At 42.5% G+C, this 12,376-nt stretch overlaps 1 protein-coding gene across 1 annotated transcript in view; it reads left to right on the forward strand.

The window, feature by feature from the left end:
* Positions 1-697: 697 nt before the first annotated feature.
* Myo5a (myosin VA (heavy chain 12, myoxin)) overlaps positions 698-12,376 on the forward strand; it is an 84,174-nt gene continuing 72,495 nt past the window's right edge. The window contains 4 exon segments of the mRNA XM_013009954.1: positions 698-905; positions 2,064-2,208; positions 2,773-2,929; positions 7,282-7,425. Of these exon segments, the coding sequence (XP_012865408.1) occupies positions 698-905; positions 2,064-2,208; positions 2,773-2,929; positions 7,282-7,425 (654 nt within the window).

The raw sequence follows: 12,376 nt of genomic DNA on the forward strand, positions 1-12,376 counted from the left end.
TTCAGCTCAAGATGAGCACTCTACTGCTTGAGCCACAGTGGCACTTCCAGTTTTCTAGTGGTTTATTGGAGGTAAGAGTCTCACAGACTTTCCTGCCCGGGCTGGCTTTGAACCGTGATCTTCAGATCTCAGCCTCCTGAGTAGCTAGGATTACAGGCGTGAGCCACTGGTGCCCAGCTATTCGTTTATTCATTTATTTTTGCTAGTCCTGGCTGGGGCATAAACTCAGGGCCTGGCCACTATCCCTGAGCTTCATTGTTCAAGGATGGTGCTCTACCATTTGAGCCACAGTGCCACTTCCGGCTTTTTTTCTGTGTATGTGGTACTGAGGAATCGAACCCAGGGCTTCATGCATGCTAGACAAACACTCTACACTGAGCCACATTTCCAGCCTTTTATTTATTTTATTTAGACAAGATTTTGCTATGTAGCCTAGTGTGGCCCTGAACTTACAGTCCTTTTGCCTCTGCTGCACGATGTTGGGATTATAGGCATGTACCACCATGTGCAGCTCACAAACATTATGAATATACATTAAGATACCCTTCTTGTTTCTCATTTCCACCAGCATTTGTGACATGAGAAAAGGCAGGAAATTAGAATATTTAAGAGCTGAGAAGAAAAAAAAAAAAAGAACTGAGAAGCAAATCAGAAATAGGAAATAAGCAGTGTCTGGGCCTGTTCCACATTCATTACCATGACTGATCCAGACATTTGTATTTTGTGTTTTCAGGATTTGGAGTACCGTCTCGATCCAAAAACCAAGGAGCTGCCTCATTTACGAAACCCAGACATCCTCGTTGGTGAAAATGACCTCACAGCTCTCAGCTACCTTCATGAGCCTGCTGTGCTCCATAATCTCAGAGTCCGTTTTATTGACTCCAAACTTATTTATACATACTGTGGTAAGTACGCCCCACTGTCTGAGGGCATTGTGCACTCGTTCTGCTAATGGCCAAAGCACTGAAAATACCTAGTGCTTGGAGAAAGCAGGCCATGGTTAGACTTCTTGTGATGGACAAAAATTACTCCGGAGCTATAAGGAAGATTTCCAGTACTCATTTAGCTAAGTTGCATTTAGTGCAGTATTAAGTCATTTGTGAATATATGTAGTTAACATAAAAAGCACTAGGTCCATCTTTTGGATTTTGCCCCCACAAAAGTTATATGTCACGCATAATGCCAACTTTACCAATTATTTTCATCTTTTTTTTTGCTGGTCCTGGGGCTTGAACTTAAGGCCTGGGTACTGTCCCTGAGTTTCTTTTGCTCAAAGTTAGCACTCTACCATGTGAGCCACAGCACTACTACTGGCTTTTTCTGTGTATGTGGTACTGTAGAATCGAACCTAGGGCTTCAGCATGCTAGGCAAGCACTCTACCACTAAGCCACATTCCCAGCCATTTTCATCCCTTACATAAAAAAACAAATCAAAACTACTTGAAGAGTTGATGTCCATGGGACATCTTTGGGAGTGGGTTCAAGTTTAGTGCAATTCTTTTGTTTCTCAATTGCTTAGAAGTGTAGGATAGACTTTTCTTGGGATAAACCTTTTTGCTTCTGCTGGCTGGGCCCAGCTTTTTGTTGCTTAGTTGGAGACTGACTCTTGTAGACTTTTCCTGGTTGGCTTTTTTTTTTTTTTTTTTGGTTGGTCCTGGGGCTTGAACTCAGGGCCTGGGCACTGTTCCTGAGCTTCTCTTGCTCAAGGCTAGGACTCTACCACTTGAGCCTCAGCGCCATTTCCAGCTTTTTCTGTGTATGTGGTACTGAGGAATTGAACCCAGGGCTTCATGCATGCTGTACAAGCACTCTACCTCTAAGCCACATTCCCAGCCTCTCCTGGTTGGCTTTGAACCATGATCCTCTGGATATTAGCTCCTAAGTAGCTGGGAGTATAGGTGTAAACCACCAGTGCTTGGCAAATGTATTTTGGCCCTTGAAAGTTAACCAGTTGGATATGAACTCAATTAAAATAAAGTTTTGTATTGACCATCTTGTTGTACAAGTTTGAAGTATCTTATAGAGCGTTACTGACATTTTTCTTTGTGTTCTCCTCCTCTCAGGAATCGTCCTAGTAGCTATAAATCCCTATGAACAGCTGCCCATCTATGGAGAAGACATCATCAATGCATACAGTGGTCAGAACATGGGGGACATGGATCCTCACATCTTCGCAGTAGCTGAAGAAGCTTATAAGCAAATGGCCAGGTTGGGGAGAGCTTTTGATTGTCTTTTTTTTTTTGCTTATGGGAAGCAAAAATGAATTCCTTTCTGCTAAGTCTTAGATATTTTAAGGTGACTAACTATGTGTAAATATAAAATGGCCTGGATTATTATTAAATATTAAAATACTAAAGGAGCATAGAGGTGTTTCAGTTTTTGTTTTTATGGAGTGGGGAGCTTGAACTCAGGTCTCTTGCTCTTTCTAGGTCTTTTTGCTCAAGGCTGGCACTCTACCACTTGAGCCACAGCTCTCTATCTTGCTTTTTGCTGGTTAATTGGAGACAAGAGTCTCTCGGACTATTCTGCCTAAGACTGGCTATGAACTGGGATCCTCAGATCTTGGCCTCCTGAGTAGCTAGGATTACAGGTGTAACCACCAGAGGTCCAGTGGTGCCTGGCTCTCCTCGGTTCACTTTTTAGTTTTTAAGTAGTTGCTCATAATCATTTCTTCCCACAATGTTATGGGGGGACAGGGAGAGATTTTGGTCCCTTGGAGGGGAGTCACAGTCAGAAGCAGGCAGCACCGGAAGGCTCTTCTTTGTCTTGCAGAGATGAGCGAAATCAGTCCATCATTGTAAGCGGAGAATCTGGGGCAGGAAAAACCGTCTCGGCTAAGTATGCCATGAGATACTTTGCCACCGTGAGTGGCTCCGCCAGTGAGGCCAATGTAGAGGAGAAAGTGTTGGCTTCCAACCCCATCATGGAGGTAAGAAAGCTGTGTTCTCTAGTCTTGGATGAAGAAGCATGTTGAAAAAAATAAAATAACAAAAATTGTTGTGTATGGCACATGTCAAAAAGTGTCAAATTATGAAAATCCTTTTCTCTTTGCTAGTAAGAGCTCTAGGGAAACTGAATGTTCCATGAAGATAGACATTTTCAGTGAAGCCTGGCTAGAGAGGAATCTGCTTTTATCCCTAACACTGTATTTTAAACCAACAGAATAGTTGCCTAGTGAGCTGACTGACTCATCCTCCCCCCCATAGCTGTTAACGAGAGTACAACTTAATCATTCCACCCTGAGTTCTAATTAATTTTTTTCTAAAACATAGGCTTTGCTATTGCTCAAGCATGAATGAATTTCTTTTTCATCGTCTTCTTTTTTTTTTGTCAGTCATGGGGCTTGAACTCTGGGTCTGGGCGCTGTCCCTCAGCTCTTCAGCTCAAGGCAAGCGCTCTACCACTTGAGCCACAACGCTACTTCCGGTTTCCTGGTGGTTTATTGGACATAAGAGTCTCACAGACTTTTCTAGTGGTTTATTGGAGATAAGAATCTCACAGACTTTCCAGACTTTCCTGCCCAGGCTGGCTTTGACTTGTGATTCTCAGATCTCAGCCTCCTGAGTATCACCTGTAATCCTATTTATTTATTGTGTTGATACTGGGGCTTGAACTCAGGGCCCCACACTCTCACTGGGCTTTTTTCACTCAAGGCTGGTGTTCTACTTGGTGCACACCTTATACATCTAGCTTTTTGCCGGTTAATTGGATTTAAAAATCCCTTGGATTTGTCTGTGTCAGCTGGCTTTGAACTGACTCTCAGCTCTCAGCCTGCTGAGTATCTGAGATTATTAAGATCTAAGATCTAAGGTGTGAGCCACTGGTGCCTAGGGAGTTCCATTATTCTTTTTCTCACAATTCATTTTCTTTTTTTTTTTCTTTACCTTGAGACAGCTCAAGGGGGTCTAACACTTGCACATCCTTGCCTCAGCCTCCCAAGTGCTGGGATTGAAGGCATGTGCCTTCACAGTTCATTTTCTATGCTTAGGACAACCTAGTTATTCATAAATTGTAATTTTAATAGTTTTCCTAAATTCAAATTATAAATTTAAACCATGATCTCATAAACATTTTTTCTTTCTTTCTTTTTTTTTTTTTGTCGGTTGTGGGGCTTGAACTCTGGGCTTAAGCACTGTCCCTGCACTCTACCACTTGAGCCACAGAGCCACTTCTGGTTTTCTAGTTGTTTATTGGAGATAAGAAGCTCATGCCTGGCTGGGAAGGTGGCTCAGTGGTAGAGCGCTTGCCTTGCATGCTCGAGGCCCTGGGTTCGATTCCTCAGCACCACATAAGCAAAAAGAAAAAAGCCGGAAGTGGCGCTGTGGCTCAAGTGGTAGAGCGCTAGCCTTGAGCTGAAGAGCTGAGGGACAGCGCCCAGGCCCAGAGTTCAGGCCCCAACACCAGACCCAAAAACAAAACAAAACAAAACATAGTGGTAGAGCGCTCGCCTTGAGCTGAAGAGGTGAGGGACAATGCCCAGGCCCAGAGTTCAAGCCCCACGACCAACAAAAAAAAAAAAAAAAAAGAAGCTCATGCCTGCCCCAGCTGGCTTTGGCCTTGAAGTGTGATCCTCAGATCTCAGCCTCCTGAGTAGCTAGGATTACAGGCGTGAGTCACTGGCACCTGGATTTTTTCTTTTTTTAATTGCCTTTATCACATGTATGGCTCAGTGGAGAGATTCAGTAATGATAATGGTTTTGTTGTTGTTGTTGTTTGGTTTTTTGGCGGTACTAGGGTTTGAACTCAAGGCTTCGTGCTGGCTGGCAGGGGCTGTTCCACCTGGGCTGTAGCCTCAGCCCTTAACTATGTGTTTTTTTTGTTTGTTAGTTTGGTTTTTTGTTTTTGGCGGTAGTGGAACCTGAACTCTGGGTCTGGGCACTGTCCCTCAGTTCTTCAGCTCAAGCATAGTGCACTTGAGCTCAAGTTTTTCTGCTTATGTGGTGAGGAATCGAACCCAGCCTCTCGTGCATGCAAGGCAAGCACTCTACCATCGAGCTGTCTTCCCAGCCCCTTAACTATATGTTCTTGAGCATAGAAGAACTATGAAAATATGTTGTAGTTTCAAAAGTCAAACACACAAACTTGATATGCCTATGCTGAAGGTAATGACATTGGTCGCATGAGAATTTGATATTTTAAGATTTATGCCAGGCGCCAGAGTTCAAGCCCCATAACCGACAAAAAAAAAAAAGATTTATGACTAGAGGAATACTTATTAAATACCTTTAAGAAAGTTATAGTTTTATAAGAAAATGGAAAAAAGGTTGTATGTCATGGTTTCATGCCTGTAATTCCAACTACAAGAGTCAGAGATAGGAAGCTTGTAAGTTTCAGTATAGCTCAGGCAGTTAGTGAGATAGGGTCATGCTAACAAAATACAAACAAAAAATATAAGGACCAGGGGCATGGATCAAGTTGTAGAGTGCTTACTGAAGCCTTGGGTTCAATCCCCAGGACTTCCAGAGAGAGAGGGAAAAAGGGAGGGAAGGAGGGAGTAAGGGAGAGAGAAACAGAAAGAGGGGGGAGGACAGAGGAAATGGAAGAGAAAAGAAAATAGAGAAAAAAACAAGTTTTATTAAGTAGAAAGAAATTAGCTTGAACATGCAGAAACCTCTGTTGTTTAAAATTCCGATGGACCTGTTTTTATTCCTGTCTTTTTCCTTTGTCAAGCGTTATTTATCAGCTAATCACAGACGGAGTTAGCACTGGCCTGGTACACCGTGGTACATGTGTTTGCAATAATCTGTGCAGAGGTAATTGTGCCTGGTTTGCAGTGCTGTGTGTGACACCTCAAGTCACAGAGCTGTGACCTCTCCCTACAGGGTTTCTCTTTAGACTTGCAGGGGTGGGGAACTTCCGGCCTGCGAGCCACATAAGGCCTGAGAAATCTGGTCCCTACAGGACAGAAATCTGTGTTCTTCTTCAGCTGCCCAAGGACCTTCCACTTGTATTGATAATTTTTCTATGACCCTTGAATGATGTTATAAATGTCACAATAATACTTTGGCAAAAAAAATGGTTCCCCACCTCTGGGAGCAGTAGAATTTCTTTTTTTTTTTTTTTTTACCTTTAAATAAAAACTTTATTCATTCCTGACAGGTTATCAAAATGTAGAATTTCTATTCTCGGTAAATTGAGAGGCCCACAGGGCTAGCTGTGCTACAGAAAGAAGCTAGAGAAAACTGGAAAGTTCTGTGAAGTAGCATGGCAGGAGGAAATATGGTATTTTTGTCAAAAGAAAGTAGCAAGTCTTAAGCAAATTTAAGATTTTAAAAGACTTTTCTGAGCACTGGTGACTCATGACTCTAATCCTAGCTCCTTAAGGAAGCTGAGATCTGAGGATTGAAGTTCAAAACCAGCCTGCACAGGAAAGTTGAAGAGACTCTTATGTCCATTCAGCCAACAAAAAGCTAGAAGTGGAGCTGTGGCCCAAGAGTCTCAAGGACTTAAGCCTGACTTTAAACCAGGATCCTTAGATCTTAGTCTCTTGGGTAGTTTAGGATTACAGGCATGAGCTACCAGTGTCTGGCTTCACATCTGGTTTGTATATACTAATCCTAAAACACACTTTGCTAAAATGAAAGGTGATAAGCTTATAAAATGAAATAAACTTATTAACACTTAATGTATGCATTATGTGAATAAGTTGCTTTTCTAACTCCACTTTCTTTTGCTTTGCTTTGAGAGAGAATTTTTAGAAGCATGTCACCTAAGTCAAAAAACAGATGTATGCCATTTTAAGTTTTAACTTAGAGACTGTTACAGTCTCTGCATTCTGTAGCAGATGTTTTCCAAATTAGATAATAACGATCAAAAACCAGAACCAAGTTTTACTTCCTCTGGTTACTAAAAATGGCATTAAATTTTTGATGAGTATTACACAGTTATAAGCAGTTGGACTTGAGATTTGTAGCTTGAAGATGATAGAAACTTACAGTTTCTAAAGAGACCCTAAAGACTAAAGCAAATTAATGATCTATCTTAACTCTGTCATTTATTCTACTACTTGAGCCATAGTTCCACTTCCAGCTTTTTGCTTGTTAATTGGAGGTAAGAGTCTCACAGACTTTTCTGCCCGGGATGGCTTCAAACTGTGATCCTCAGATCTCAGCCTCCTGAGTAGGATTAGCTAGGCAAGAGCTACCAGCATCTGGCTTGGTTCTTAAAAGAATGTTTTAAAGAATTATGTTCTACTCTGTCCTTTCTCTCTCTGCACAAACTTTGTAAATGTCTTATGATAAATAACACTTCTAAAATCTTATTTTTTTCCTTGTTCCTTAGTCAATTGGAAACGCTAAAACAACCAGAAATGACAATAGCAGCCGTTTCGGGAAGTATATTGAGATTGGCTTTGATAAGCGATATCGAATCATCGGTGCCAATATGAGAACTTATCTTTTAGAGAAATCCAGAGTGGTGTTCCAGGTAAGCAGGCTTACACTCATGTACATGGACTCATATATGTTGTGCCGTGTGATTGGTAGTGTGTGATGTGTTTTGTTTGTACACATTACTACAAACTTCACTAGGACAGAAGTATGGGAAGTGAAGGCCTGTTAGAGGAAGGCTAATAGTAGTCTTTGGGAGTGGGTACTGATTTAGGTTTAAGAATCTTGACTTTTTCTTTTTTTTTTTTTGGTTGGGAGTCTTTGGGAGTGGGTACCGATTTAGGTTTAATAATCTTGACTTTTTCTTTTTCTTTTTTTTTTTTTTTGGTTGGTCATGAACTGTAGTCCTCAGATCTCAGCCTCCTGAGTAGCTAGGATTATAAGTATGAGCCACCGGTGCTCCGATAATCTTGACTTTCTTATACATTCCTGTTGGAAAGCTTAATTAAGAAGAGATGCTATTATTTTAATGTTGTCTCATATGTTTTCAAATTGGTAGGAAAGATGGTGTTGGTTTATTCCTTCACTGAATTACTGCTTGAGCTCAAGTCAAGAAAAACCAAATTCTTTCCATCTTCTTCCTTCTCTTCCCTTAGAGTGTGGTATTGTTTAGGTAGAATAGTGACAGTTAAAGAAGTCTTCATACCCAGGTGCCGGTGGCTCACGCCTGTTATCCTAGCTACTCAGGAGGCTGAGATCTGAGGATCGTGGTTCAAAGCCAGCCCAGGCAGGAAAGTCCGTGAAACTTGTATCTCCAATAAACCATCAGAAAACCAGAAATGGCGCTGTGGCTCAAGTGGTAGAGCTCTAGCCTTGAGCTGAAGAACTGAGGGACAGAGTTCAGGCCCCACGACCAACAACAACAACAAAAAATCTTAATAACCCATGTGTAAATGTGTATCAGAAGACAGTGGTTGATACATATATGCCCTGTTTGCATTCATGTGTGATAGGGTAAATTAGACTTTGCCAGAGAACCACGCAGACACCCAGGTACAGAGAGCAAGAAAGGTTTAGTGCCAGGAAAGGGGCCTGCAAGACCCCTTCTCATAAGGGAGAAGTGAGAAGAAGCACTGGCTATTGTCTGAAGTGACCTATATAACCTAGGAGGTTTAGGAAGGGCTAGAAGAGGCTAGGAAGCAGAGACCAGTGTCAACATGTGGGCCAAGGGCTTCATCATGGCGGACTAGGATTTATGGTTGCTGTCCAAATAATAGAGAAGGGGTCCAGCAACTTCCCAGACCTGAAGGTCACTCCAAGGGGCTCTTGTTGCCTTATATGGTGGTAGCTACCCCAAAAAAGTGCTTTCCCAAGGTAAAGGGGATTGGAGGTTGATTATTATTACTGCCTTTACTAAATGGGCTTAGTGTTGCCTAGGAATGGAGATTACTAAGCTATGGAGAGGGGAAGGAGTATACTAAGCTATGGGAAGAGAGTTCATGTCACTAACAATGTATATGTATTATTATATTATTCTAGGACAGGATCTCAATATGTAGTCCAAGCTGGCCACAAATTCAATCCCCCTGTCTCAGCCTCTGAATTGCTGGGATTATAGGTTATATATATATCAGCAGACCTGGCTTCTTGATCTTTTCTGATCTGCAAGTTTGCAATACCAGGAGGCATGTATTCACCTATAGCCTACTAGGGAGTATGGATTTATCTTTGGGAAACTTCTAGTATAAGACTCCTCGGGCTGGGAAGGTGGCTCAGTGGTAGAGTGCTTGCCTTGCATGCATGAGGCCCTGGGTTCGATTCCTCAGCACCATATAAGTAGAAAAAGCCGGAAGTGACGCTGTGGATCAAGTGATAGAGTGCTAGCCTTGAGCTGAAGAGCTGAGGACAGCGCCCAGGCCCAGAGTCCAAGCCCCACGACTGACCCAAAAAAAAAACAACAAAAAAAAACAAGACTCCTCATGGCTGGGCACTGGTGGCTCACGCCTGTAATCCTAACTACTCAGGAGGTTGAGATCTGAGGATCATGGTTCAAAGCCAGCCTAGGCAGAAACATCAGTGAGACTCTTACTCCAGTTAACCACCAGAAAACCAGAATTGGCACTGTGACTCAAGTAGTAGAGCGTGGACTGGGAAGGTGGCTCAGTGGTAGAGCGCTTGCCTTGCATGCATGAGGCCCTGGGTTGGATTCCTCAGCACCACATAAGCAAAAAAGCCGGAAGTGGCGCTGTGGCTCCAGTGGTAGAGCGCTAGCCTTGAGCTGAAGAGCTGAGGGATGGCGCCCAGGCCCAGAGTTCAGGCCCCACGACCAGACCCCCCCCAAAAAAAAAAAAAAAGTGGTAGAGCACTTACCTTGGGCTGAAGAGCAAGGCAATCCCAGGCCCAACTCTTCATAACCCAGTATGTGACCCAGACTGTGAGATCTGGAGATTCAGGAGCTCGATAATGGGGCTTCTGTTGCCAAGTCTGTAATGCTCTTGAAAATATTTGGGACATGTCAAGAGGCACACATTAGCAGTCTCATCTACCCAGCCTGGGTTTGGCCTTGGGGTTGTATCTGATTGTGAGCACCTAAAATCTGATAATTGATCTGAATAGGGATATAGTGTTCTACTATCCAGCTGCATACCCAGCAGTGTTATTCCACCCATGCATGCTTCCACAAGCCTTTTTGAAAAGTAGTTGTCAGAAGAGAGTGAGACATAGGTACATCTACAAGAATATCAAGCCCAAGATTTGATTGATAAGTAAAGGTCAAATTGATAGGAAAAACTGAAATGAAAAGGTGAAATTAATAGGAAAAATAGTTCCTTGGTTAGTATGCTGCTTAATATTAAATGGTAAGGCCTAATCTTTATTGTCTTATCTAGAGATGCGGCAGTGATTTCCATTGTTCCCCAGTTCCCAGAGTAGAGAATACTGAGAATGCTCAGTATGTCAGAATGAGTCACACAGCCGTAAAAATCAGACTGGACGTGGGCCTAACTGTACAAAGGAACAGACCCACCTGCTTTTCTAGTTGGGCATGCTCAGCCGCTGGTCTCTTACCTACTCAGCATTGGGATTGTTGGTATGTTACCAATTTGACCAGTGTTTTCCTTCCCCATGCCAGACATCAGTCCTCTTTAATCATGAAAAAAAATCTCACCTTGACCTTATTAATAGTAATATCCACACATCTGGATATACTGCTGAATCAACAGATGTGATGATAGATTATTACAGCTCAATTTTGAATGTACTGTTATTATTGTAATTGTATTTGTAGGGACATATGTGGGGCAAAGACTATCAAGAAACATTTTTGAATGACCTTAGAATTATAAATAATTTTTTAGCCGGGCGCTGGTGGCTCACGCCTGTAATCCTAGCTACTCAGGAGGCTGAGATCTGAGGATCCCGGTTCAAAGCCAGCCCGGGCAGGAGAGACCGTGAGACTCCTATCTCCAATAAACCACCAGAAAACCGGAAGTGGCGCTGTAGCTCAAGTGGTAGGGCATTCGCCTTGAGCTGAAGAGCTGAAGGACAGCGCCCAGGCCCAGAGTTCAAGCCCCACGACCGAAAAAAAAATAATAATAATTTTTTAAATTTGGAAAATAGTGATTTTAAAAGACAAAAACAAAGGATACAGGAGAACATTTGTGGATTTCCTGCAAACAACTACAGAAGACATTTGACTCTGTTGCAAAGATTGAATTTTTTAAATTATTTTTTTGGTCATGGGGCTTGAACTCTGGGCCTGGGCGCTGTCCTTGCACTCTTCAGCTCAATGCAAGCCCTCTACCGCTTGAGCCACAGCACCACTTCCAGTTTTCTATTGGTTTATTGGAGATAAGAGTCTCACAGACTTTCCTGCCCCGGCTGGCTTTGAACTGCGATCCTCATATGTCAGCCTCCTGAGTTGCTAGGATTACAGCCGTGAGTCAACGAAACCCGGCTTTGGATAATTTTTTTCAGCCAAAATATTTGTATACACATGAAACTACAAAGTGTCATTAGCAAATAGCATTGAATATTGCACAAAACCATTTAGCCTCCCCATTGCACTTACGTCTTATGACTATGGCCATCTATATATCAAATTGTTCACTAATTCAACTAGCAGATGTTTTATATTGAATAAGATTTACACATGTATGTGCAGATGTACATTTAGACTATATAATTTTTAATTTATTCATTCACTTATTTACTTTTTTTTTTAACAGTTTTAATGTTGCTTCTTTTTTTTTTTTTTTTTTTTTGGTCCAGTCGTGGGCCTGAACTCTGGGCCTGGGCACTGTCCCTCAGCTCTTCAGCTCAAGGCTAGTGCTCTACCACTTGAGCCACAGCGCCACTTCCGGCTTTTTTCTTTTTGCTTATGTGGTGCTGAGGAATTGAACCCAGGGCCTCATGCATGCAAGGCAAGCACTCTACCACTGAGCCACCTTCCCAGCTCCTAATGTTGCTTCTTAAGCCACAGCGCCACTTGCTTTTTACTCATTTTTATGCCAGTACCAGAGCTTAAACTCAGAGCCAAGGTGCTCTCCCTTAGCTTTGTAGCTCAAGGCTAGCATTCTAGCACTTGAAACACAACCCCACTTTTGGCTTTTTGCTGATTAATTGGAGATAAGAGTCTCATAGATGTTCCTGTCTGGGCAGGCTTTAGAGAGGATCCTTGGATCTCAGCCTCCTGCATAGCTTTTCTTTTTCTTTCTTTTTGTCAGTTGTGGGGCTTGTACTCTGGGCCTGGGCACTGTTCCCAAGTTTTTCAGCTCAAGGCAAGCACTCTACCACTTGAGCCACAGAGCCACTTCTACTTTTCTGGTGGGCAATTGGAGATAAGAATCTCATGGACTTTCCTGCCTGTGCTGGCTTTGACTGTGATCCTCAAATGTCAGCCTCCTGAGTAGCTAGGATTACAGGCGTGAGGCACTGGTGCTCAGCTGGTTCTATTCTTTAAAAAGAATTCTTCTTACCGAATTATATTCTACTCTGTCCTTTCTCATCCTACACAAGCTTTATGAATGTCCAGTTATAAAATATTTTTC

The sequence above is a fragment of the Dipodomys ordii genome, unplaced genomic scaffold (assembly GCF_000151885.1).
Source record: "Dipodomys ordii isolate 6190 unplaced genomic scaffold, Dord_2.0 Scaffold11, whole genome shotgun sequence".
Taxonomy (NCBI): domain Eukaryota; kingdom Metazoa; phylum Chordata; class Mammalia; order Rodentia; family Heteromyidae; genus Dipodomys; species Dipodomys ordii.